The 26,438-nt window shown below is 36.6% G+C and overlaps 1 protein-coding gene across 4 annotated transcripts; it reads right to left on the reverse strand.

Annotated features, from left to right (window-relative positions):
* Nucleotides 1-1,373: 1,373 nt before the first annotated feature.
* On the reverse strand, nt 1,374-26,397 carry LOC139951508 (peptide methionine sulfoxide reductase MsrB-like). 4 transcript variants are annotated; one of them, XM_071950441.1, is made up of 6 exons: nt 26,174-26,397; nt 6,081-6,186; nt 5,011-5,088; nt 3,314-3,342; nt 2,177-2,274; nt 1,374-1,894 (listed from the first exon to the last, which is right to left on the reverse strand). In XM_071950441.1, exons 1-6 carry the CDS (start codon nt 26,316-26,318, stop codon nt 1,772-1,774), a joined length of 579 nt encoding a protein of 192 aa, XP_071806542.1. In that variant the 5' UTR covers nt 26,319-26,397; the 3' UTR covers nt 1,374-1,771. The 4 variants fall into 4 exon arrangements, with proteins under 4 accessions (XP_071806542.1, XP_071806550.1, XP_071806564.1 ...); XM_071950449.1 differs by having other exon boundaries at nt 26,205-26,396; XM_071950463.1 differs by lacking the exon at nt 26,174-26,397 and adding an exon at nt 23,332-23,608.
* Nucleotides 26,398-26,438: the final 41 nt, after the last annotated feature.

Consider the following 26,438-nt stretch of genomic DNA (forward strand, 5'->3'; position numbering starts at 1 on the left):
ATTATTCGTTACTCTCTAATGGTAATTTTGGCCAATTTAAATTGTGACTTTGCCTCATTGTCATTCATGTAACAAAATTCAGCAACATGTAATCATTGCAAATGTGGTATCATTTAACGAAACAAAGATATTGACAAAATAGGAACACACCGCCAACCTGGGCTAGATAGCTCAGTTGGTAGAGCGCCGGCACGTTAATCCGGAGGTTGTTGGTTCAAATCCCACTCTAGTTAATTCTTTGTTCAACCCCAAAAATCATTTAAAAATTTACCCAGTCAGTTTCTCTTGTGGTTTATATTGATATCATTTTAAAGAGGAACACTTCAGCTTTGCATTGATAATATAGCATATACAAAGAGAGTAATAAATAATAAAGATATACTTGGTTAAAAAAAGTTTCCTAAGATTTTGTGACCAGTTTAAAATTTGAGACTTTTTTAAAATGACATTCCAAAATGGTGAATCACTAATAACGAACGTTTCAGAATGGCAAGCATATAGCATGTCTCAGCCGCGCAATCTAGAGCATCAAAACTAACATCTGATGGCCGAGTCAAAAGGGTGTGGGTTCAAATCCAGGTCATGACAACTTGTCTTCTTGGGTAAGAATCTGTACCACAATTGCTTCTCTTCACCCAGGAGTTAATGGGTACCTGCGAGGGTAGAGATTGTTGATGTGAATGATTAGTAGCATGTGCACTAATTTAGTTTCCGGTGCTGCATACTCCAAAGGAGTTAAGATGGGTCTAGGGATGCTAAAGGCTCAATGAACAGTGCAAGGTGCTTTGATACAAATTTTAAAAGCGCTTTATAAAGCGCCTCAATGCAAGTGTCGTGGCCGAGCGGTTAAGAGCACTGAATTCAACTCTGGCATTGCTGATCAGCAGAGTGTGGGTCCAAGTCCCAGTCGTGACACTTGTGTTCTTAAACAAGACACTGGACCATTACTTTGTCCTTCAGATGGGGCGTAGCGCCGTTGTGCTACGCATGTAAAAGAACCCAGTGCACTTATCGAAAAGAGAAGGGGTGCGACCCGGTGTCCCTGGTTGTGGCTGCTGTATGCACCGTAGCACCCTGTAAACCCTTATAAGGTGCTACATAATTGGGTCTTAGAATTCATAACTTCAATAACCTCTCTTTCTGAAAGTTTGTACATACTCAGCGCCTATGAGTACCTTGTTGGAAGATACACCTGCTATATAAGACTTCGATATTATTTATGTCTATTGTCATCAATCACAAAAGAGTCCTAAAAATGCAGAGATATTTGCATTAACGTACACCAAAATGAAGTTCTAAGGCAATTCAAACACTTTAAAAATGGCCGAGGTTTGAAGAAAAATAAATCAACTTTAATAATGAAGATCCATGACTCGGAATATTTCTATACTTTTATTGTGAAATCATTCAAGTTGTCAAACACACCACTCCCAGACTCCCCCCCCCCTCCAAAAACAAGTTTTTCCATAAAGTTAATTATTGATTCTCACAACGAAATTAACTAAATACGGGGAGATCTTCTTAAAAAATCTACAAACTTTGTAATGTCCTAAAAACATCAGATAAAAGTCTTCGACTCCCCCCTCCTTTTCCACTTTAAGACTTCCTTGAAATAAAACCCTTAATCCAATTCACTTCTATATTAAAGTCAAACCGTAATTATTATAACAGTTATTATTATGCTCTTATCTACATAAATTTGTCTTTAGTTTTTATGAAAAGTTAGCCAACCAGATATAAAAAAATAACGTCTTGATTTTTTAATTTCTGGCTATAAATCTGATTTTTCTGGTTTCTTCTTGGGGTTGAACTTGAGAGAAGCAGAGTTGATACAGAATCTTTTCCCGGTCTGGCTTGGTCCGTCATCAAAGACGTGACCTAGATGAGACCCGCACTGTCGGAAGAAAAAAATAAAACAAAAGTGGTTATTGGTAACAAAAAAATTCTGTGACGTACAATTTTTAAGAGTTTGAGAGTAATAGGATGGAAAAATTGCATAGGAATAAAGAATATTAATTTTGGTTTTACCCATATACATTGATGTATGTTAGCTCTGCATTTTAACTGAAGGATTCGAAATGCCTCTAGCTACCGGAAAATCTTGGTGGTTTAGTTAGTAAGACACCGCTCCACAGCTTTGGGTCAAAGTGCCACAAATTGTCCGATTGTTTCTCACCTTAGCACAAACACACTCTGTCCGTACCATCCCAAGCGTTGAGTCTCTGTGCAGCTTGACAGACCCCTTCTCGGCTAAATCATAGAATGATGGCCAACCTAGACAGGTCAAATTTGCAAATCAAGATCATTTTAGTTTAACAATTATTTATGGATTGTATATTGCGCTCTCTCCAGGACCAGCCTTTTAGAGGGTGCATGACAGTAACAAAAATACAAAACATTACACAAAACATTTTAAGAAAAAGTACACCATATAGAATTCAAAGCTTTGTAGAGAAAACAGGTGCATGAACACCATAATACTGTAAAAAAAAAAAATGCAACTTAAAATGAACATTACAGAATTGGTTTTGCTAACAAAACAGTTGCTGGCAGTACGGAAAAGTTGCATCTCTGAGTAAAAGCACTTTTTGTACACTGAACAAACAAACTTACAAACCTGTAGAAGTTTGAGATCGATCGGCCATCTGGGTCCATGAAAATAGTGAAAAATCGATCACACATTTTGCATGACATTGATGCAAACAAAAGAATGAATAAAACGCTCACTGAGCGATAAACTTCAAGCGCAAAGTTAAATTATTTATTTCTCATCAAATATGACATATCAGACAGAAACATTTCAAGGAATGTTGTCTACTATCATCATCATTAGACTGTGTAAGTTTGATGGAAATCCGTGATCTTCACGGTTTTGATTTCTTACCAATTCTGTAACATTCCTTTAAGTACAAAAAAACATTTACAAAGTTCACAATAAAATGTAAACCATAAAACCAACAGATACAAACTCACTGGAGTCCAGGGTATAACCATGCCCATTTCACAAAACTGCTTGGTTTTGAAAGTAGAAAATATTGCTTGACACATTTCTGCTAAGCAGAAATGAGCAGGACACCAGTCACAAATTGTACATGTGACATAGTAGTTTGGCTGGTAACGTACTTCTGGTAAGCAAAGTTTTGCCGTGCGTAGCTGCTTTTTGTGCTTAAGCAGCTCTATGAAATTGGGCCCATAACACAAGTAAAAACAGTCAATATTTTTCTACAAATACCATTAAGTGAATTACTATGAACCAGAAATCACTTTGACAAGTGCAGACTGAAAGACTCTACATGCAGACACAGTGACATACCTGATCCAGAATCATATTTCTCGTCCGATCTGTACAGAGACAAACACAGAAAATGTCAAATCAACATGTTGTTTCAATGGTACACTTTGGGACGCGAGGTGGCCACAGACTTACCAGGTAAATTTCCATTGTTTACATTGTTCTGTGCATGCGCACATAACCAAGAACAATGAATTTACATGGTAAGTCTGCTGGTCTCTAGCGTCACAAAAGTCCCCCATTCAATGTTCAAAAGCTTAGGCCTAACTACCAAAACTCCCTGACGTCAAACTGAACCAGTTAATTAAACTAATCTCATTGGTCAACACATGTTGCATTTCAAATTTGCATATAACTGAATAACTACATTCCATGCAAAACGGTTTACTGTAAGAGTGAATGGGATCAATGGGGGTTTCATAAATAAAAGACTGTTCATGATAAGTTCATTATACCACAAAAATATGGCCAGTATATCTACAAATCCTAGCCAAAGGCATGAGCACAAACAAATAAAAAGTGAAGACAATCATCAAGATAATTCATAAAAACGCAAGCAATCATACATTCATAACAATGCAAGTGATAATAGTTCAAGACAATGCAAGTAATATTATAATCATTGCAAGTGGCAATCAGTCATGAAAATGTAAGTGATAATAGTTCAGGACAATGCATGTAATAATGTAACAAATTAGGACAATCCAAGCTATAATGAAACAGTTCAGGACAAATGCAAGTTATATTATAATAATTCATATCAAATGCATGTGATACATGTAGTTCAAGACAATGCAAGTTATATTACAATCATTCAAAACAATGCAAGTAATAATAGTTCAGGACAATGCAAGTTATATTACAATCATTCAAAACAATGCAAGTAATAATAGTTCAGGACAATGCAATGTATATTATAATCATTCATAGCAATGCAAATAATGATAAGTCATTGCCATGCAATTAAACAATGCAAGTATTGTTGTAATCATTCAAAACAATGCAAGTGATAAAACAAGTAGTTCAGGACAATACAATGTATATTATAATCATTCACAGCCATGCAAATAAAAAATAGTTCACGGCAATGCAAGTAATATAATAATTCAAAACAATGCAAACAAAAAATAGTTCATGACAATGCAAGTGTATAATGATCATTCATAGCACTGCAAGCAGTAGTATAATGACAATGCGCTTATAAAGTAAATATTATACTCTCAAATGGCCTTGCAAAGCTGGTAAACTTTCACAGCAAAATAAACAGGTCAATTTACAGGCAACCAGCCAATCTCTTAGAAAACCAGCGTCATGACCAGAACTGTTTTCAATGTGGGGGGCACCTGTGGGGACACTGGAATATTGTGGGGCGTGTGACCCCCCCCCCCCTCCCCGACCCTCTTGTGGTTACGCCGATGGCATCCACATTTGAATTTTCATATATCTTTCTTTGGACATTGAAACGCTTTTGGAGGAATTACCCAAGTGTTCATTTCTGGAGCGCCGCAACTGGTTGCCTTCAAGTTGCCTACAGTACAAATTCTGTTGTGACAAGACGCTCAGAAATCCAATCAGGTTTATCAGCAAATAAAATAATAGACACACAGGTTTAATGTCTATAATACCAGTGCTATGAGCAACGACCGTTGGATTGGAACCTTAACAATTCAATGATTGATGGAAAAGGATTCAATTTAGACCATGATTCGGTGGCTCACCTAAACAACACAGCGTCGCACGCCACACAATGGTACAGCCCATCATCCTTCAGTTTGTAATATTCACCAGAAAACGCTCTGGAAAAAAAAAGCAACAAATAAATGTAAGGATCACTTATTCTTAAAGACAAGTGTGGAACACATGTACACAATTATAATAATAATGTAATAATATCAAAGTCTTATTGCAAATGTACCAAACAAGGTACTCAAGGCACTGAGTATATATACAAACTTTCAGAAAGATAGGTTATTGCAGTGATGGATTCTGAGACCCAATTATGTAGGGGCTCACCAAGGTTTACTAGGTACTACGGCGCATTCAGTAGCCACAACCAGGGACACCGGGGTGAACCCCTTCTCATTTTGATAATGTACACTGGTTTTTTTTAGTTTTTTTTAACATGCGTTACAGAACACATGGGACCAACAGCTTAACGTCCCATCTGAAGGACAAGTACTCCATTATACAATAAGGGTCAGAAGGCTAGTCTCAGGCTTAACGTCCCATCGGAAGGATGAAGCGATAGTTAAGTGTCTTGCTTAAGGACACAAGTGTCACAGTTTGGGATTCAAACCCACACTCTGCTGATCAGAAACATCAGAGTTTGATTTTGGTGCTCTTAACATACCTGCCAACATTGGTATCCCAGATATAGGGACAAATCTGGACTGATTTGTTGTTGTTGCGGGAGGTGAACATCGAAAACTGTATACTTCACTATTTTGGGGGTCAGACCATTCAATTCCATCCACTGTAGTTTTGAAGGAAGGTTTCAAATGGTTGGTCAACTCTTTTGCAAAAATGGATCCAACATAGTTTCAGTTCATTCTGGCTCATACTTCCTGTGAATGCGAATGCGATACGAATGTTGGCGTCACAAATTCGCAACTAACAATTCGCATCAGATGAGACGTGCTCAACTCTGATGCAAATATCGCAGCGAAAACAGAGTTGTGCTGTCAAATTCACGTTAAATAGCAGGAAGTATTGACCGAGCTTAAGTTAAACAAAAGTTCACCAACATGGCACAAAGATAAATATTTATTTCAATTCGGTTTCAACTTACTGTTCAGTGCCATGTTCCTGAGTGACACTGTATTGCAAAGGTGTCAGCCGCTTCTTCAATTCCTCCTTGTCAATCGACATTTCGTATTTCCCTCGTTCGGAGTAGTCTGCAAAGATAAAAGAAAGATCCTCAACGTTGATGTTACATTGATACTGTGGAGAACTGTGCTGTTGAAAGGAGCTATGCTCTGGAATATATAATGAATTATACCGGAAGTGACAGTGAGCGCACTTCCTCATACCTGCATACCAGGAAAAATACAACAGTTTCAAGTAGTTACTTTCCGTTGTTCTGTTATTCACAAAAGGTGCTGTATCATCGTGTTGAAAACGAGTGCATCACAAAATTGAAACTGACCTTGAAGCCCCTCCTTAAAGGAACACGTTGCCTTGGATCGGTTGAGTTGGTCTTTGAAAAGCGTTTGTAATCGTTTGTTATAAAATGCATATGGTTAGAAAGATGTTTTAAAAGTACGTAGAATACAATGATCTACACACATTTGCCACGAAATTGCGTGGTTTTCATTTTACTTTCGAACTAACACGGTCGGCCATTTGACTCCTATAAATAGCCGACCGTGTTTGTCGGCGAGTTAAAAGGAAAACCACACATTTTCGATTGATACTTGTGTGGATCATTATATTCTACTTTTAAAATATCTTTCTAATCATATGCATTTAAGAACAAACGAATATAAACGCTTTTCAAAGACCAATTTGACCGATCCAAGGCAACGTGTTCCTTTAAAGGGTCTGGGTACTTTTTGTAGGACAAAAAACACAATGTCCACAGATTTACATTAAACTTACACGGTTTGAAGATAATGAAGGTAGAAAGCTTCCCTTACAATATTACTTACTGAGGTGCTGTACCTTTTTAAAAATGAGTAAAACACGAGTAAAACACTGTCATGAAAAACAAATTTGTCTGATAAATTATTTTGGCATGTAAAAACCGATTTTCATTACATTGTTTTACTCACTTCTCAAAAACTAAAGCACCTCAGCAACTAATATTATAAGGCAGGCTTTCTACAATCATTATCTTTAAACGGTGTAACATTTATGCAAATCTGTGGACATTGTGTTTTGTGTTACCAAAAGTTTGGTAGTTGTCACAAACTGCAGTACTCTCTCCCCCCCAAAAAACGTGTTGCACAAATTTGTGTGCTTTTTGATGCCTGAGAAGGGCTTCAGGCCTTAAATCTTTTAGCAGATTCAATGGTACTACACTTCAGAGGGAAACGTTAATTTGATGTACTTTTATCTTTTCCATTTGTGGAGGTGTTGAGGAAATAAATAAATAAATAAAATAATCACAATGTTTTGTAATATCAACAGCTTTTCGTTGCTGGTTATCAAGCAAGTTTTTATGCAAATACATTTTTTGAGTGATAACCAAACATGTCCAGGGGTCAATTTCAGGACTAGTCCGTCCTAAGATATTAAAAACTTGATGCTAGTATTAAGTTAGGACTAATAACTCGTCCTAACTGGAGATAATACTGTTAGTCTTAACTCTTTGTGAAATCCACCCCAGTGCCGTTAAAGACACTGGGTACCTTTGGTACATTAACTGTCACAGACCAGTCACTTGGTGTACATGTATCTCAACGCACAAAATAAAAAACCTGTGTAAATTTGAACTCAATTGGTCAAACACCCTTGTCACACTTGCAAGTTGTGTGATTTCAGATGCTTGATTTTGGGACCTCAAAATCTAATTCTGATGAGGTCTCAAAATCAAATTCAAATATTTTAGTGGAAAGTTACTTCTTTCTCTAACACTATGTTACTTCAGAGGGGGCCGTTTCTCACAATGTTTTATGCTATCAACAGCTCTCCATTGCTTGTTACCAAGTAAGTTTTTATGCTAACAATTATTTTGAGTAATTACCAAATAACTTTGGTCACCTCAATAGCAAATCAACAGGAAGGTCTTGAGAGTGAGACTAACTGAACATGAGAAGTGAACCTTGCCCTTTCCTTTCAAAGTTGACACAAAGGTTTCTTTCAAAGGTCAAGGAGGTTACACTGTGTAAGTTTATCAGTTCACATGAGAGGCTGTCAAAGTTTTGGAACAGAGTGAACATATTTCAAGGTAGGATGATGGATTGGTTGTATTGTCATAAAAAAAATGCAGATTCACGGGCAAAATAATAAAGAGAGATACAACAGAAGTTACATAAAATTATCGGCTGATAACAGCAAACAAATGAGACAGCATTTTCACAAGAACATTGAATTAATCCATGTTTAGCGAGGTGACATTGGGCACCAACAACATTTCTGTTTCTCATTTACATAAAATAAATATTCACAACGGCTCATATTGGTTACGCATTAAAGCTTCCGACAGTAGTTTTTTGTTTTAAGAAACATCTGTTTATCTGTTATCTGTTGATAAAACCCTCCCACACAAAAATACACTTCACAGACCATTTTTTTGTTTCTATAAGAGATGACCCTACATGAATTCAATAAACTAATTAAAAAATTCTTATTGAATTATTAAGAATCACTGTTTACATTAGCGTGAGAATATGCGGGTAGATGATTGGATACTTTCGGCTTTCAAGTTCAACGCCGGGTTGATATGGAGTCCGAAGTAAATTAACTTAAAAAAATTGACCTCTTGCAGCAAACAGCGAAAATCTTGTCAGAGCACTTTTATACATTTGCGGCTCCTCAATTATGGAACAGTCTCCCGACACATCTGCGCTCAGCAACATCACTTTAGATGATCAAGAAAGGTCTTAAATTTCACCTTTTCAGTTCACCCAATGATAACTTGTTTCGTGTTCATTGTTTCCCTTTCCTTCATTTCTTTTTTAAATTTTTTTATTGAGTTATTTGCCTCATCAACCACTGTGATCTAAATGAAGCAGTGTACAAATGCCTTTGTGCTGAATGTATTGTACAATACATTTAATAGATGGAAATTTGCATCATGGATAAAGATAGTTTTGTTTTTCAGGCCTGTATGCAACCAGACAATATTTTCTTCTTGGTAAAGGGCACCTTATGACAAAATTGTAAATTTCTACCAAATCATGTCAAGGGCACCGAGGCAATCACCAGGGGCATAATAATAGTTTATTCATTTATATTGCACCCACTCATAAAATGTACACAAGCGCATTACAAAATAATTATAAAAGATTGCAAATTTACAACAGGAAAAAGTGAGGAAATACAACGATCCATAAAAATGTTACAAGACTCTTACAGGACTTTACAAATAGAAAAACTGCATTATAATATTATGACAGTAAAACCAAAATGTATTAGTAGGGGAACAATAAATGCACATTCAGTTAAAAGCTTCAGATTTAAAAAAAACATCAAGGCTCCTAATAAAGTGGAAGATTGTTCCAGAGGTGCAGTGCACTGATCTTAAAGGCCCCCCCCCAAAAAAAGAAAAAAAAAACCTTGACGCAAAAGTTGTGTGCTTTCAGATGCTTGAATTCCAGACCTCAGCCGAGGTCTTGAAACAAATTCAAATATTTCAGTGAGAAATTATTTCTACTCCAAAACTACATGACTTTAGAGGGAGCCGTTTCTCACAATGTTTCAATTATCAACAGGTCTCCATTTCAATAGGGTCCAGTGCCTTTTAAGCAGACTGGCCCCAGGAAAACTCAACATGACCTGTATAATTTAAAACTGTACTGATCGTATTAGCTTATTCTGCTGAGCTACCTGTAATATGATAACAAACAGAAGATGTGCAGGCAGGGTATATATTGATTTTACATTGATGGAAACGATAGTGTATAGTGCGGCCAATCAAACCATGGTAATGCAGGTTCGTAAAATTGCTTATAGCAGGTGATTGTACAGGGCCCAATTTCATAGAGCTGCTATGCAAAAGAATTTGCTAAGCATGAAATTTCTTTCTTGATAAAAACAGGGTTATCAACCAAATTTTCATTTGTTGCATATTGCATGTAATGGTATTCAGATGTTGTTTGTTATCCTAAAAAATCATGTGAAAATTTGGTTGATAATCCTGTTTTTATCAAGGAAAACATTTCATGCTAATCAAATTTTTGTGCTTAGCAGCTCTATGAAATTATCATTTCCACTGCAAACCAATCAAGGCGCATACAAAAACAACAGAGTGACACAAAATTTACTGTGTTAGTGATTAGAGCTAGGCCTGGGCGACTAGTGTCGCAGTCGCGCCTACTGTTTTTCAACTACTTGGTTTTCTGTGCTGCCATGACAACAGTACTAGACATGTACAAAATTAGTCACGACTACTTCAAAAATAGTCGCGACTACCTGTTTGGTGAATCAATTGTGTCGCTCACTACAATTCATGACAATATTATTACAAAACATGATCAGTTATCAGTGACACAATCCTTCATTCCTTTCGGCTTGAATTTGACTATATTGCGCTTGCCGCACATTGCCAGAATGCATCTTGAGAATAAAAAAACTAGTCGCGACTAGTGTCGTAGTCGCAAATTATTGAGGTGCAACCAGTCGAGCAGTAAACTTCACTAGTCACCCAGGCCTAGTTAGAGCACCAACTTGTTTATGTTCAATGTGTACAACAAAGAATTGATTATCAAATCAGTGTGCTAGTTCATGGCGTCGGTGACGATATGTAAAGCTGAGCACAACTTCCATTTAATTATAAACACCTGTAATATGGTTAGGCACTTAGAATCCCCCTCCAGCCCTCAGGGTGAAAAGACTCAGTGTGTTCACAGACGGCACATCATTGCTTGAATATCTTTCCTTCCACCGGGTGATTTTTTGGCGCTAATCGTCTTCGGGGGTCTGCCATTGATTTCATTATTCAGCCGAGCCACTGACAAATTTGGGAATTCACGCTTAATTAATGATTCATTCACTGGGGGCAATCATTTTTGTCCTAGGTGAAAATAAATTGTTATTTTAGGAAGAAGTAAACCTATGTATGCATCTTAAAGGCAGAGTCATTTCTAACATAATACTAGTAGTAATAATAAAGAAATTTTTAAGGCGCCAAAAATATTTACTCAACTGAAACATTGTGTACATGCTGTGTTACTACAACCCGAAAAACAAATATTTTGTTTTAAGATGGATCCTTTTACCACAACCCTATATACAGTTTATGGTTCCATTATGCGATATTTATATCTGATGAATCCTCCATCATATTGACATGATTTGATTTAATTTTAGAATGTTTTTTAATAGCTCACATCTGCCGTTTATTACACTTCATTGCCAGTCCCACGAAGCGACACCGTATACACTGGTTCTCATTTTTTTTGCTTGATTAATTTTGTATTCACTCTAAAAAATAGAGATCATTCATGACAATAATTATATTGCATTTTATATCACACGCTCACATTGGTCCTGTTCACAGGAATAAACTACCCGATTCCATCCGTTACATTCTCTAGTGACTTTCATAACATATATAGCAAGGACAGTTCTCTAGAGAACCAAGTCTACCTGGCAAGTAGATACACACAAGGTGTTAACGCAAACCAAATATTATAATGATTAAAAACATTGTGAAAACTCATTACTAAGAAACTAGACACCGTGTGTTTGTATGATGAGCAGTGTGTTCATGGCCCAATTTCATAAAGCTTGTAAGCACAAAAATTGCTTAGCATGAAACTTCTTCCTTGATAAAAACAAGATTACCAGCCAAATTTTAATTTGTTGCATATTGCTTGTTACTGGCATTCAGCTGTTATTTGCTTATCCTGAAACTCACGTGTAATTTTGGTTGGTAATCCTGTTTTTATTAAGGAAGAAATTTTATGCTAAGCAAATAGCGCACTGTGTCTAGTTTCTTAGCAATGAGTTTTCACAATGTTTTTAATCATTATAATATTTGGTTTGCGTTAACAACTTGTGTGTATCTACTTGCCAGATAGACTTGGTTCTCTAGAGAACTGTCCTTGTTATATATTCCAGGTCTGGAATTTCATTTTTAAACATGTTAAAAGGACAAGGCCATTTTCAATTTGCAAAGGGCACTTCCGTTGGAAAATCTTTAAGTCAATCGGAAACTTTTGAAGGGCACCAAGGCCAATACCAGAGGGCAACAGAGGCCATGCCCTAGTGGCATGCATGTATGTCCAGGCCTGATACATTGTATTCTACATGTGTACTACAGCTATCTATTCTAGTAGATTTTCCGATTTTGGGAGACTTCTCAGTTCTGAAAATTAACTACTACCTGGAAGGAAGGTAGAAAATCGACTGGGACTACTACTTAAGCTTATAAATATTTTTAGTGGTTCGCTATTAACTGCACTACCACGGAGTGAGTTCTTAATTGGTCTCAATGCTTCGATTAGCTTGCTTTAGTTGTTTAGTACATCTATTTGATTTCATCTGCCAAAAGGGCTAGAACCACGAGGTATTTTAGAATGTGCACTTCTAGAATGTGCATAAATCTAGTTATATTACAAGATGTTATATAAACTACTGCAGAAACGATTAATATTTGTGATTAAAACAAAATCATCTCCCGATCTACCGTCTGCTTCTAACCAAAAAAATAAACAAGTTCAGGAATGTCCTTGAAGTGAACATATGGAGGCAATCTCAGATAATTTACCATTGATGGAATTTGTTTTCGATTCGGATAAAAAAATTATAAAACCACAGTATTGATCCGTTCATTGAATTACAGCACAGTACACAGTCTACAGGTACATTTGTTTACTGCAAAAGAGATGACATTGAAACTGAACATACATGTTTACGATAAATGCACCGCAATACAACGTGGCCTTAATTGATATTTGCACTTCAAAAACACAAACAATAATCTGAACTTGTTTGGAAACGCCAGCTTCTCTACCAGTTTTATTTTAATAGACTTTTATCACGGTGTAGCCATCTTGAATTTCTCCCATTGATATCAATGTTACCAAACTCAGGCTGGAAGAACAAAATAGTCTGGTTCCTATTTGCAAAATGAATATTAGCATTTGTTATTGTTATTTGGTACGAGGAGCATGACCAAGATGGAGGCAGCATAATAAAGGTCTATTACAATTCAAGCAATTTATTAATATTCATTACTTGTTGTATTGAAAACGTAGTTTAAAAGAAAAGACCCCCCCCCAAAAAAAAAAAGGAAAAAAACTAACAGAGGAAATTAAAAGTCCAAGGTATGATACAAAATCAGACCTCATCACCGTCTTAAAAAAAAAAGAAAAAAAACAGTTTAAAAACCTCTTCACCACACTTTGATTTCCTAATTACCTAAATTATTATTAGTCAACACAATCATCCAATGGATGAGAAGAAAAGAAACATTATTTTTAAATGTCAGTAACTTTGAACAAAACATTTCTTATCAAACTCCTAAACCTATGATGCTTCTTCCCCCATGACAATAATTTTTGTTTAGGCCTGATACACTACTTCACGGAGGCAATGGGGGTGATTGCCTCATTGCCCCCTCATCAATGCCTTGGTGCCCTTGAAATTTCTAATTTCCTCGTAGTGTGCCCTTTACTAATGAGAAAATGCCTTGGTGCCCTTGCCCTTTAAAAAACGAAGCATACATGTACATGCCTGCCAACCAGACTTAATTAGCTTTTACTGCTTGGTTTTGCACGTTGGAAATTTAATCTGTTTCTTGTGGAATGCCGTACCACCGTCTTTATTTTTCAGCTGATGTAGACAGCTGTTGATTGAATGCACCAATGAACCACACAGCGGGAAGAAGGAACTGAAGATAGCCTCAGCTCAGAGATTACATTTATAAACATATTGAGTTTGCTGGGAAACATGGCTGTGATTAATCCAGGCAGGGCTACAACATTGAGGTCGTTCAGACACAGTACTTAAGTCAGTCTTACGGCATTTTTAACTCAATAAAATTGGTCCCATGGCATTTTTAACTCATTCAGTTGTAACTTTGAGTGTCCGAATGCCCTTAAAACTTTTAATGAAACAAGTTGAAACAGAATTGGTTAAATAGGTCATTCCATGAAAGGGCCGCGTGTCACTGCTGAAAAAATTTATCTGAAACTAGTATCTAAATTTTAGGAGGTACATGTGAAGAGGTTACTAAAGAATGATTTTAGTATTTACCCCTACAACAATTGTTCATAGTTAGCTGGCGTAGCACCAGGCAGGAATCGTTGTTGAACACGGGATGTACGTACACCCTTTGGGTGGCGATATACTACTACCAACACCAGGATGGACACGCTTGATGTTCAATAAATGATGGAAAAGTCAACCCAAGATCATGATTTCTTTGTATCTGAAGAAATTACAGCTATTTTTTAAACACCAGACAGACAAAAACTAGCCTAAATTTCTACACAAATCTGTATTACTCATCCATGCAATTTAAAGGCAAACATTGTCCCTGTGATTTCATAGGATGGATAAAAAACATTTTCGATGGTGACGATGGTGATAATTTTCCCTGGCCAATACTAAACCTAATTCTTGGCCTTCTTAAAGCTCCTACACTCCCACGAAGCCCAAGCCGGTGAAGGGCAAACGGTGCCTCCTTAATTAAGCGTCCGTCCTTGTTTAGACTGACCTCATCATTTATGCACCAACAGATGTTGTTTTCGACAAAATATCAATGCTGTACCAGGCCTGTATGCTTCGTTGTTGAAAATGGCAAGGACAAGGGCACCAAGAAGTTTTCTCCCTGGTAAAGGGCACCCTAAGAACTACTGAGAGCATTTTCAGGGGCACCGAGGAAATTACTAGGAGGCATGGAGGAAATCGCCTACATGTATACTGTGCCTCTGTGAAGTATCAGGCCCTCTATACATTATATTGATTATGATTCAAAGACAGTGAGCATTGACGAGGCTCGACTTTGGGTCAAACTCTTCAAGACTGCAGGGCTTGCGGCTCAAAATTTGTTAAAACCAAAATTTATTCTACAAGGCCAGAAACTTAAATGTACATTCTTTTCTTTTTAAACTATATGTAGCACTTTAAGAAAGGTTTAAATCTCATTTGCAGAATAAAGCATAATAACTTGTGGATTTTTGGTTACGCACAACGTTTTGTGATGTTCATTGTGACATGACAAGTGGTTAATCTGCTTTTCTGAGTTAAAGTGGGACGTGCTCCAAAGAGATGACCCGGCATGTAAAAAGCATTCACGCACCAGCAGTCCTTGATCAGTATTATGTCAAGGAAAATGAACGATAAAGTGTAGATTCCTTTATAGTTCGAGCCGAAGGCGAGTACATTGTAATCACGAATCTACACTTTATCGTGTATTCTCTGACTTAAACTATTTCCCTCATTGGTCATATGTAACAGTTTGAATGAATTGGATTTCTAAATAGTAACAACACTAGTTAGTCTATCTAATTTCGTATACTTTAACAAATGACGGTTGGTCACATTTTATAATTATTTTAAAACATATAGAGGCACTCTTTAGTGCTTGCAACATTATTGAGTACGTCAGTTTGCTCAGCTAACTAAACTGAAAAAAAGTTTTTGTAAATTGAAAGATAACAGCCAGCCAATGCTTTGTTGCACTTCTTCTTATCTTTCAGTTTGGAAAGACCGTAATTTTCAAGTTGAACTATTATAATGAAAATACATTCAACTGTAGATTATGTTACGAATCTACACTTAAGTGTAGATTTGTATAAAATATACAGGTACATGTACATATCTACACTTTCAACAATAGAGTGACGTCACAGGAATGGTTTAATATTACATGTACTAGGGTATACATGTTTCTTTTTACTCAACAGAAATATTTCATGACGTCAATGTGTATCTAATCATACTCTATGATCTAATGTCAGCATCAAGTTCAGACAATACTCTTTATGTTACAGGCAAAGCTTGCACAAACAATACAGTGTAATCAAGCCTACAAAGCAACCACATTCCAATGCTGGTTGCTGGTTACTTTAGCCTGCACCCATGACCGTGGGATACTCTTTATCATCTGAACATTAAAGGCACTGAACACTATTGGTAATTGTCATACACCAGTCTTCTCATTTTTTTTTTTATAAATCTCAAAATATGCATAAATCGCAACATTCATATGCATAACATAACAAACCTGTGAAAATTTGAGCTCAATTGGTCGTCGGAGTTGCGAGATAACTATGAAAGAAAAAACACCCTTGTCACACTAAGTTGTGCACTTTCAGATGCTTGATTTCGAGACCTCCAAATCTAATTCCAAGTTCTCGAAAACTACGCTACTTAAGAGGGAGCCGCTTCCCACAATATTTTATACTATCAACCTCTCCCCATTGCTTGTTACCAAGGTTTTATGCTTATAATTATGTTGAGTAATTACCAATAGTGGCCTTTAAACCAGATAAAAATGCTAGCAGTGCAGTGCATGTTTGCTCAAGACACGGTCAGCTGTTTCCCTTTGGGTTGGGGCTGTGCACACCACACATGTATTGAAGAAATAGTGAGAGGTCAATGTAGTTGAATTCATCAAATTCTTTGCATAATACACCGCTGATGTGATGTACTCAACTGCGTGTTGAAAATTCCCCAAGATTTTATCCAATGATAGCCAGAGTAGAAGGAGTTTACACAATTATACAATAAAAATAATGTCAAGAGTAGACAAATTTGAAGAAAAAAACCCCCAAAAACATGTTTGCACAAAACATACTTCCAATGCTCAATACATTTTACTCGTAGGGCTACAAAGTATTCTGTACAAACTAGTGGCATGGTATTTGGCATTGGAAAAAAAAGTAGGAACATTTTACCTAGTACAAGTGCTGACAAAGGCTAAAGACAAACTTCTCAGTTTATTAAAAAAAAAAAAAAAAAATCTGAAATCAGAATAAAGTAGAAGAATATCATGACTGAAACTATCAAATTTATGTAATTCAATATAATTTGGGCTAGAAAGGCAGTGGACACTATTGGTAATTACTCAAAATAATTATTAGCATAAAAACTTACTTGGTAACGAGCAATGGAGAGCTGTTGATAGTACAAAACATTGTGAGAAACGGCTCCCTCTGAAGTAACAAGGTTTTTGAGAAAGGAGTAATTTTCCAAATTTGATTTCGAGACCTCAGAATTAGAATTTGAGGTCCTGAAATTAAGCATCTGAAAGCACCCAACTTTGAGTGACAAGCGTGTTTTTTCTTTCATTATATCTCGCAACTTTGACAACCAATTGAGCTCAAGTTTTCACAGGTTTGTTATGTTAAATGCATATGAATGTTGAGATACACCAATTGAGAAGACTAGTCTTTGACAATTACCAGTAGTGTCCAGTGCCTTTAAGAACCAATAACAATTACTGTCACAGCAAGATTTAAATCAATGACCTCTGGATTAACCTTGATGTACTGGAGATGTGTCACCAGTGAAGAAAAGATGAACTTACATTGTTGTCAAAATTGCACAAGTTCACATAACAAAAATTTAACATCCTTGAGATGAGGTCATTGTGAAATGCATTACTACATGTACATGCCGACACAATATTACTATTTAACATTACATAGCATCAGCAATTGTACATGTATCATTTGACCACAACAGGGGGGGGCATGTCACTATCTAGCCTTGTCCAAGGCTCTTTACGCAAGCACCGGCCCGCTCTGAATTCAAGAACTGCATCTATAGGCCTAGATACTATACCGCGGTACATAACAGTACTTCATACCGTCTAAGCATGGTTTTTCGAGGTTGTTGTACCTCGTACAACCGCCTGATCTGGCCTCATTGTACGAGGTACAACAACCTTGAAAAACCATGCTTCGACCCCACGGTATCAAGTACCGTTACCGTCGGTATAATATCTATGCAGCGTAAATTCAGAGCGGGCCGGTGGTTGCGTAAAGAACCTTTGGACAAGGCTAGTCACTATCATCAATATACATGAACATCACACATATGCAGCAAAATCATTTCAACATCCCCTTTCCCTCCTTACTTCCTAAGACAATCTACAAATAAAATGTAAAGTCCACATCCATAAAAAGTCATTATAAGAAAATAATAAATCTCAAAGTGCTGTGGCACCTCAACTTAGTCAAGTACTGTATTAAAAATATTGATGCAGTACAGGCATATTAGTAATAGTACGGCAAATTCCTCAATGCCTTTTGCAAATGTGCCCTGGGGCTGTTTGAAATGTGGCAGAAAAATTTCTCCCTTCATTTCCTGAAACTGCCTTGCCCTCAAGAGCTCAAAATCACCCCCAGACCTGATGCTGCACGGAGGAAAATAAGGCATTGTTGCCACTCCTCATTGCCTTGGTGCCCCTTCAAACATTCCAAAATAACTTAAAATGTCTGGACTAATCGAAGAGGTGACCTCTAAAAGACGAAAACGCCTTGGTGCCCTTGCCCTTTCAAGAACGAAGCAGGAGGCTAGCAAAACTGTTAAATTCATGTACAGGTCTACAAAACATGTACAGTAAATAAATTAATCATTTGATTGAGTTCCACAACATTAATCTCAACATCTCACATCAACGCTACCTGTTTTACTCGGTGGTTTATAGACGGCCGGTTTAGTCTTCCCTAACTCCCTCTTCTCGATGGCCTCAAGAAGCATAGTCCTATGCATGGAATGATTCGGTGAAAACATCGTCCACGCAATAAATACACACGGCTACCCTCCTTGGCCTCAATATAACATCCAAGGCATCATTTGATGAGATGGGTATATAGAGTGCTGTAGTCGAAGATGGCCTTGTCTTTTTATCAATTGAATTCACTGAGATGTGTTATCTGGTAGGTTGATTCTATGACAAGAACGGTGTCAACAATCCACAAAAAGAATAGTATCAACAATCCACAACAATAAGAACTGTCAGTATTAAGAGTGTTACTACAATATCCACAACCAGTGCCTCTCGGAGTCTGTAGCAATCTACTGTGCACAAACCCCAGCCCACTCACTCAGTCACTACACACTATCTGTATCAGCCAGACATGAACTACATGAATCAGATGTGCATCGATGGGTAAGGGAATTATTATAAATACACGTAGATGGCGAGTCACGACTGCTATTCATCGTACTGACGGCCTAGTCCATTGTTAGTGATTGTATGAACAGTTCTTTAGATTAGATTTTTCAATATTATTTTGCTGCTGTCACAAAGGTCGGAAAAGTGTGACTATGATAACACGCCTAACAACAGAAAATAAATACGCTACCCAACAAAATTTTGTTTGATTTTTCTACTTGTTGAGATTTCAAAATAAACATAAGTTTACACTTCCACAAAAAAAAAGTGTTTATCTATAAATATCCTTCACAAAAGATTACTTCAGAATTTGTTTTTAAATAATCTTCAATATGTATAATGCGTTTTCCATTTAGAAGTTATGATTTGTGCAGCCTCTTTGCTTTAAAAACTTAACAACAGCGAATGACACCCCCATCTATAAAATGGGCTGTTCAAATTACTAACATGCTGTAGTAAGTACTGTCGATCACATACTGTATCGAAAAATGTTCAGTTGCTAAAGATGGGTCAAGGCCTGGCCTATTATTCAATAAAGCCAATTAGAGGGTGTACAGAGGCCAGATGCTTTGTTTTTGACAGGGCATTTTCTCTTTAGTATGAGGAAATTGTTAATTTCTAATGGAGCATTTCAAGGGCACCAAGGCAATGACCAGGGGGAATGGAGACAATCACCTAAACTGCCTCTGTGAAGTGTCAAGCATCCGTCTATCAATTTATGTTCATTGACAATGAGCTTATTATAAAATATGTATACAAATGGTCTTGATATTGAGTAGACAAATAAGTTACCATGGATTTAGTTATAGCACCACAGGTAAATTGTCAAGCAAATAAAAATAAGAACAACATTTGCATCTGGCAATCAGGGAGATTTTGCACAAGGTTTTAGTCAGGATTTGATAAGAGGGTGGGTGTCAAAATTTGCTGGAAATTATAAAAAAACTGGGTGTCCAAATTGTTCACTAACAGTGTACATGTGTACATGTATACATGGGTACCTGTACTGACAGATAAAACAGCCAGGGTGTCCATTATTAATATTAGAATCAGGGAGATATCTAAGAGGAAACGTTTCCATTAAGCAGAGTTTTTCAAATTTGTTCATCAGTCTGACATGGAAAGGGTGGTTTATCAGGGACATTTTGCAGACTCAGGGAGGGTTTTGGAACTCTATGAGTTGGAAGCTCTGACACTGGACACTATTGGTTATTGTCAAAGACTAGTCTTCAAAGTTGGTTTATCTCAACATATGCATAAAATAACAAACCTGTGAAAATTTGAGCTCAATCGGTCATTGAAGTTGCGAAATACTAATGAAAGGAAAAACACCCTCAATGTCGCACCATGGTCACACGAAGTTGTGTGCTTTCAGATGCTTCATTTTGAGACCTCAAATTCGAATATTATCTGAGGTATCGCAATCAAATTCGTGGAAAATTACTTCTTTCTTGAAAACTACATCACCTCAGAGGGAGCTGTTAGACTCACAATGTTTTATATTATAACACCCCTTACAAGTATTCTGTATGCTCATTGGTTTAGAGCACGTCACATGACATGTCTTAGTTTTGCTAGACGACGACCGTGTGATGGTTTGTGTGCTAGTCCGAAGACTAGCACACGGCGTGCAGTACCCAGACGTCTGTTGCGTGTATGAGGATGATAAATTAATAGTCTGTAACCATTTCGGATTGCACGACACTCCATGCAGCACAGTAACAGTGTTTGCAATCAGTATTCGCGTCGTCCGTGGATTGTAGCATTCAGGTCTGTAACTTAATAATAATAGTACAGTATTTCGAAATGTTTGGGGTGTTATAAAACTAATATTGACTGCTTTTACTCGTGCAATGGTTAAAAATCTTGACTCCCTCGGTGATCCCCGTAGCGTTTTTTTTTTCCCCTCGGCTTCGCCTCGGGAAAATAGAACGCTCCGGGGATCACCTCGGGAGTCATAGTTTTAACCATGGCACTCGAAGCAGTCAATATTTGTATACTATCAACCTCTCCCCATTACTCGTAATCAAAAAAGGTTTTATGATAAGAATTATTTTGAGTAATTAATTACCAATAGTGTCCACTGCCTTTAAATTGCTTTGATACCTTTTTTAGATCAAGTTTTTGGCCATGACATGAATCCCTACTCATTGTGAATGAAGTTGTAATATAATTTACCTGTAGAAGTTTCAGCTTTTAAAGACATCAAGTTTTTGAGAAAAAAATAGTGACAATCTCAGAGCAATGTTTTCAGAAAAGTCGCTTAAATACGGTATGCTGAAATAGTTGTCAGCTTATGAGACAACAATAACATTCATGAAATCTTTTTTTAAAACTAATTTCTGAAAAACTATTGCAGCATCTCAGTAAGTAATATTTTAAGGGAAGCTTTCTACAATCATTATCTTTAAACTGTGTAAGTTTGCAAGTACATGCATTATTAGCAGCCCCCACCTCAAAAAATAGTTTAGCTTCTCTAACCACTTCCTTTTTAGAGGACACCCCCCCCCCCCTTTTCATGAAACAAAAGGATTATTAAACGAATCAAGAATAAAAAATAAAAAACTGCAAAACAGTCCAGTGTGACTCTGTGTCACTAGATGCATGTTCAGTGCTGTTACTGTGTTATAAAACTAGTTAGTTACAAATAGAACTTGCTGACTGCAAACTGTTAAAAGGCAAACAAAATAATAAATAGTTAAATAATCATAATTTAAATGGTCCGAGTCTTCAGTTTCAGCCTTTCAAGAAAGACAGACCATGGCAAGTTTTCCGCACCTTGCCACCGATTTCGCCCTAAGTTAGCTCAAATTATACTGAACTTTTGTCTTACCCAACAAAAAGGGTTACCGCATATATCCATCCAAAATAGACAGAGGAAAAAACCTCAGGTGTAAAAACAATATTGAGAAATTGGTGGCAAGGTGCAGTTTTTTTCAAAGACCCTGCTCAGGCCAAAACGTTACGTCAGGCCATGGGCATAACTATTTGCTTGCAATTATAGGAAAAGAAAGAAAAAGTTTCTGTATGGCGCCACCACTTTTTCATTCGACATGAATCTGATGATTAAATTAATCATTAGGCCTATGAAAAGAAATATATCCTCTGCCTACCAGTTATCACGCTATTATGCCTTTTTCTTTGAATGGGGAAACAAATAATGATGCCATATATCAACCGATGCCCTAATTATCTTCATTTGTTAATACGAAGTATGCAAACATGTATTAAAACTTGATGGACATTGAAATGTTCACACCACACACCGATCTTGGATGACTTCAACTGGCCCCATTTGTTTTGAGTTTTTCCTGTTTTCAGGGCAAACAAGAAAGTATGGTTTCCCGGTGAAGCCATACATGGCAGAAACATCTGCAGTGACTACAAGTGTTCTTTGAGACTCTGTGTATGACTGTATAGCCAGCAGTTGCCTTTATTTTATTCAAAATATTTTTTTATTAAATTTTTAAAATTACCATGATAACTTGCACAAAATAAAAAAAAAATAAAAAAAATATAAAAAGTGTGAATAATTACTGGCTTCAAAATCTGATTTCTATTTATTTTTGTTCTATTTTTTTTCTTATTATTTCTAATAAAGCGTATAAATAAACAGTGATAATTGAATCAACAAGCTGATGTTTAAATTTTAATATAAATAATAGTATTGATACGAGGGTTACAAAATAAAAATCTCCAAAAATATTAGAAAATGATATAAGGCACAGGCTTCTTTAAGCCTCGGTATTTTTTTTCAAGAATGCTCAGCAAAACATTCAGTCACATGATTTTGATCATCATGAATTGTGAATTGAAATAGCGTTTGATGAAACTTTTTCGGTGGGCAAATATTTTTATATGGCCTCAACATTATGACATATTTGTGTACCTTGTAGAAATGCCTAAAATACCAAACTTTTTCCATTTACAAGTGCAAATGACCAGTGGAGCCTTACGTGTTTCTAAGTTTTGGTCAAAGAAGAGGAGACTCTTTGCTTGGCGAATAAAACCACACAATTTTTATCTTGGGACTGTTTACATCACGCACAGAGAGGTAAAAGATTTGCCACGATATTAGGGACACCTCGAAAACAGGACCTCCTACGATATAATAATATCTTCTATTTGTAGGCTATTTCTAAATCTAATTTGTAACCTCAATGAGATATCCTTTTTGTACAAATGAGTGAAGAAGTGGTGCCGCCATACGGAAAGTTATCCAAAAGAAAGCTAATATTATAATGACAAAATAAACACTGCCATTATTTATAAATATATCAAAAAAGTTTCAAAATTTCACCTGTGGAACTTGATGCACCCATTCGTTCAGTGAAGAAAGTTTGCAAACTAAACTGCATGCACTACACTACCACTCACTCACGGTTGGTCACTTGTCTGTCACAACAAAATAATCTTCAAGCTTCAAAACACTGTACCCAGTCATTCATAAATCTGTTGAAATGTATGATAAATATTTTTCCTGAATTTGGTCTGTTTTTACTATGAAGTTTGGCTTCAAAACTTTGACAAAAAACAACAACACACAAAACGCCGAAGTCAAGTCATGGAGTTGTGTGTATTACTGGTGGTGCAGTTTCTTTTATAACATGATCACCAGCGCCCTCTTGTGACACAAACATTGAAGGTTTTTTTTTTGCTCATCATTTACACTGGAAAACCTATTTAGAAAAGTTGAATCCTTACTAATTTCTCCTATCTTGAAGGTCAGACAGAAATAAATAGACTGTCAAATCAAGCAGCTTTAAATTTACAACATTAGAAGCAAAGAATTTTGTATGATGCTATTATGACAGCAATTTTGAACGGAAATACTCAGCACTCAATTTCTCAGGCCACAGGGATGAAAAAAGTGAAAAGACCCGTTGGGTCGATTTCACAAAGAGTTAGGACTTATCTTGAGTTAGGAATCTTAAGGTCTGCATGCTACAGGCAGGGTTGGGACTCGTCCAAAGATTAGTCTTAAGTTAGGAAGAGTTTTATAAAATTGAAGGCTCATCAAGTAATAATTTGATGCATTATTATCGAAGAATATCAAGGAGAATTATAAGCAAAAGTGTCTACATTTTAAAGATTTTGATAAACAGAAATTTGTCTTCTAATAAAGAAATTTGTGTAATGAAGTTGAAAATTAATTTGTGACAAACTTGTTTGAAAAAGGGGAACGTTATAATTCTCTTTTCTTTTTTGAACAATGCATACAAATTAGTATTTTGTTGTTGTAAACAATACATTGTGCAGACACTGAAAATGCACAACGCCTTTCTTAAATTACAGACTTTATTTTTCCTTTTAATAGGCCCCCTAACCCTAACCATTCCAAAAAATGTCATTTTTTGAAATAAAAAAAACAAAATGGCAACAACATTTCTGACTCACTATTTTTGCTCACAGTGAAGAAAATAAAACTGGTCTTTTCATGATTTAATGTTTACCCCAGACTGAGTCCAGACTCCAGACACTCCCCAGGGTTGTACTAAGAGAATGGTAGACACTCCTATTGAGATCCAGTTATGTCTTTAGGCCTATCTAAAAATCATCAGCATTTTGGTATACGTTGTTTTGGTTTGTAATGCTCTTAGTTTCTTCCATTATTATCTCGCAGTTTCGACGACCAATTTAGCTCCAATTTACACAGGTTTGTTATTTTTCTGCATATGTTGAGATACATCAAGTGCGAAGGCTGGTCTTTGACAACTACCAAACAAAGGTGTCCAGTGTCTTATCCATTGTAAGGTTTGTTATAAACTCTTTAGTCAAGGAAGTATTAATTTTTAAAAGAGCAAGGGCACCAAGGCATTTTTTTCTTAGCAAAGGGCACCCTATGAGGAAATTGTAAATTTCTACTGGGACATTTCAAGGGCACCGATGCAATGACCAGGGGGCATGGAGGCAATTCAAATTTTGTAAAATCAATTGTTTGTTTAAAAAAAATAGTAATAAATATAACTCAACGTATTCAATACAGAAAGCATGTTTAATTACTAAAAAAAAAGTAATTTCATTATGGGTTTATTATGATTTACAACTCATATTTGTTATGGCTTTCAAGCCTTTTCTATTTTTACATCTTTGAGTGACCTTGTGCCTCCTATCTACTGGCCTTGTACCCAAGGCCAAAGTTGCCTTGCCCTAAAGATTTTGTAATTCGAGGTCTGCCCTTCCTACTGCAAGGAAAACATCAAAGGTCGCACTAAAAGCTGATAACTGATGACGCCTAACGACAACTGCCACCCATGCAAATAAAATTGGCTGTCGTCACTGACTCGTCAGTACAGTTGTCTGCTTAAATTTAGTTTGACCCACTTCCTGTATGAGGGCAAGAAATGGTTTAATAAACCCCACACTCTAACCCAATAAGGTTTATCGCGAATAGCAAAAGATCAAGAGAGGGCGCTGTTGAACCCAAAAAAGGGTACAGGCGTTGCGTGCGCGAGTCGTAGAAACTGCATAGAATAGTAATAGAAACCGCCCCATATTCCTTCCCTCAATACATTGCGGTTCTGAATCGGGTAAACCTTATGATGGGCTACTTAAGAAGAGGAAAAGTTTTAGTATACTGCCAACACTTTTTCATTCGTTATGACATTAAAATAGAATCATCATAATTTTGAATATATCCCTTTGCTTGGTAAAATATAATTAAATTAGTGGTCGTATCTCGTATCGTAAGAATAGATACACTACAGACAGTTTTCCCATTATAATATAATCACATTGCTGAAGTGACGCAGTACGTAGGTTAGGTAGTTCGGTAAATGTAAATCAAGCATTGGGCTGGGTACTCTTCCTACAATAAATACAATATATTTTTAAAGTACAAACAAAACACTTCCAACTTCCAGTTGAAAACTTGAATTGAATGCTTGTTGCATTGCAACACAGCGACATCTCCATCTCCATTGGTTAAGTCAGCAAAATATCCTGCCGGATACATCAACGCTAACTTGCGCACTGCGTGTGGAAATAGACTACTATTCTATTCGGTGTTGCTTATGTGACATGGCAAACACCGAGCCACAAAAAAGACTAGTTGCGATAGCGTAACCCTGCCGTCGTCAGCAGGAGGGTTACGTTATCGCAACTACCAAAAGACACACCGAAAAAAAGGAAATAAAACTTACGCCTTACACCTTGAAAATAATTAGTACACACCCTGTTCCAAGTCTTTGCTGCTATCAGCGGGCCTCGATATGTAGATAAGGCAGAGGGTCGCACCAAAGGCAAATATCGGCACAAATTTCGAGCGCAAAATGTTAACGACATCATCAGCTAGTCTCATGTTTTAAAAATGGTGAAAAAAACGAAAAAATAATGTCTCAAAGTTTTAATTAGTACGCCCTCTATAGTTGCAGCTCGCACAATAGTCGGGTTCCAGACTCCGACAGT

Source organism: Asterias amurensis, chromosome 2 (genome assembly GCF_032118995.1).
Source record: "Asterias amurensis chromosome 2, ASM3211899v1".
NCBI classification, from domain to species: Eukaryota; Metazoa; Echinodermata; class Asteroidea; order Forcipulatida; family Asteriidae; genus Asterias; species Asterias amurensis.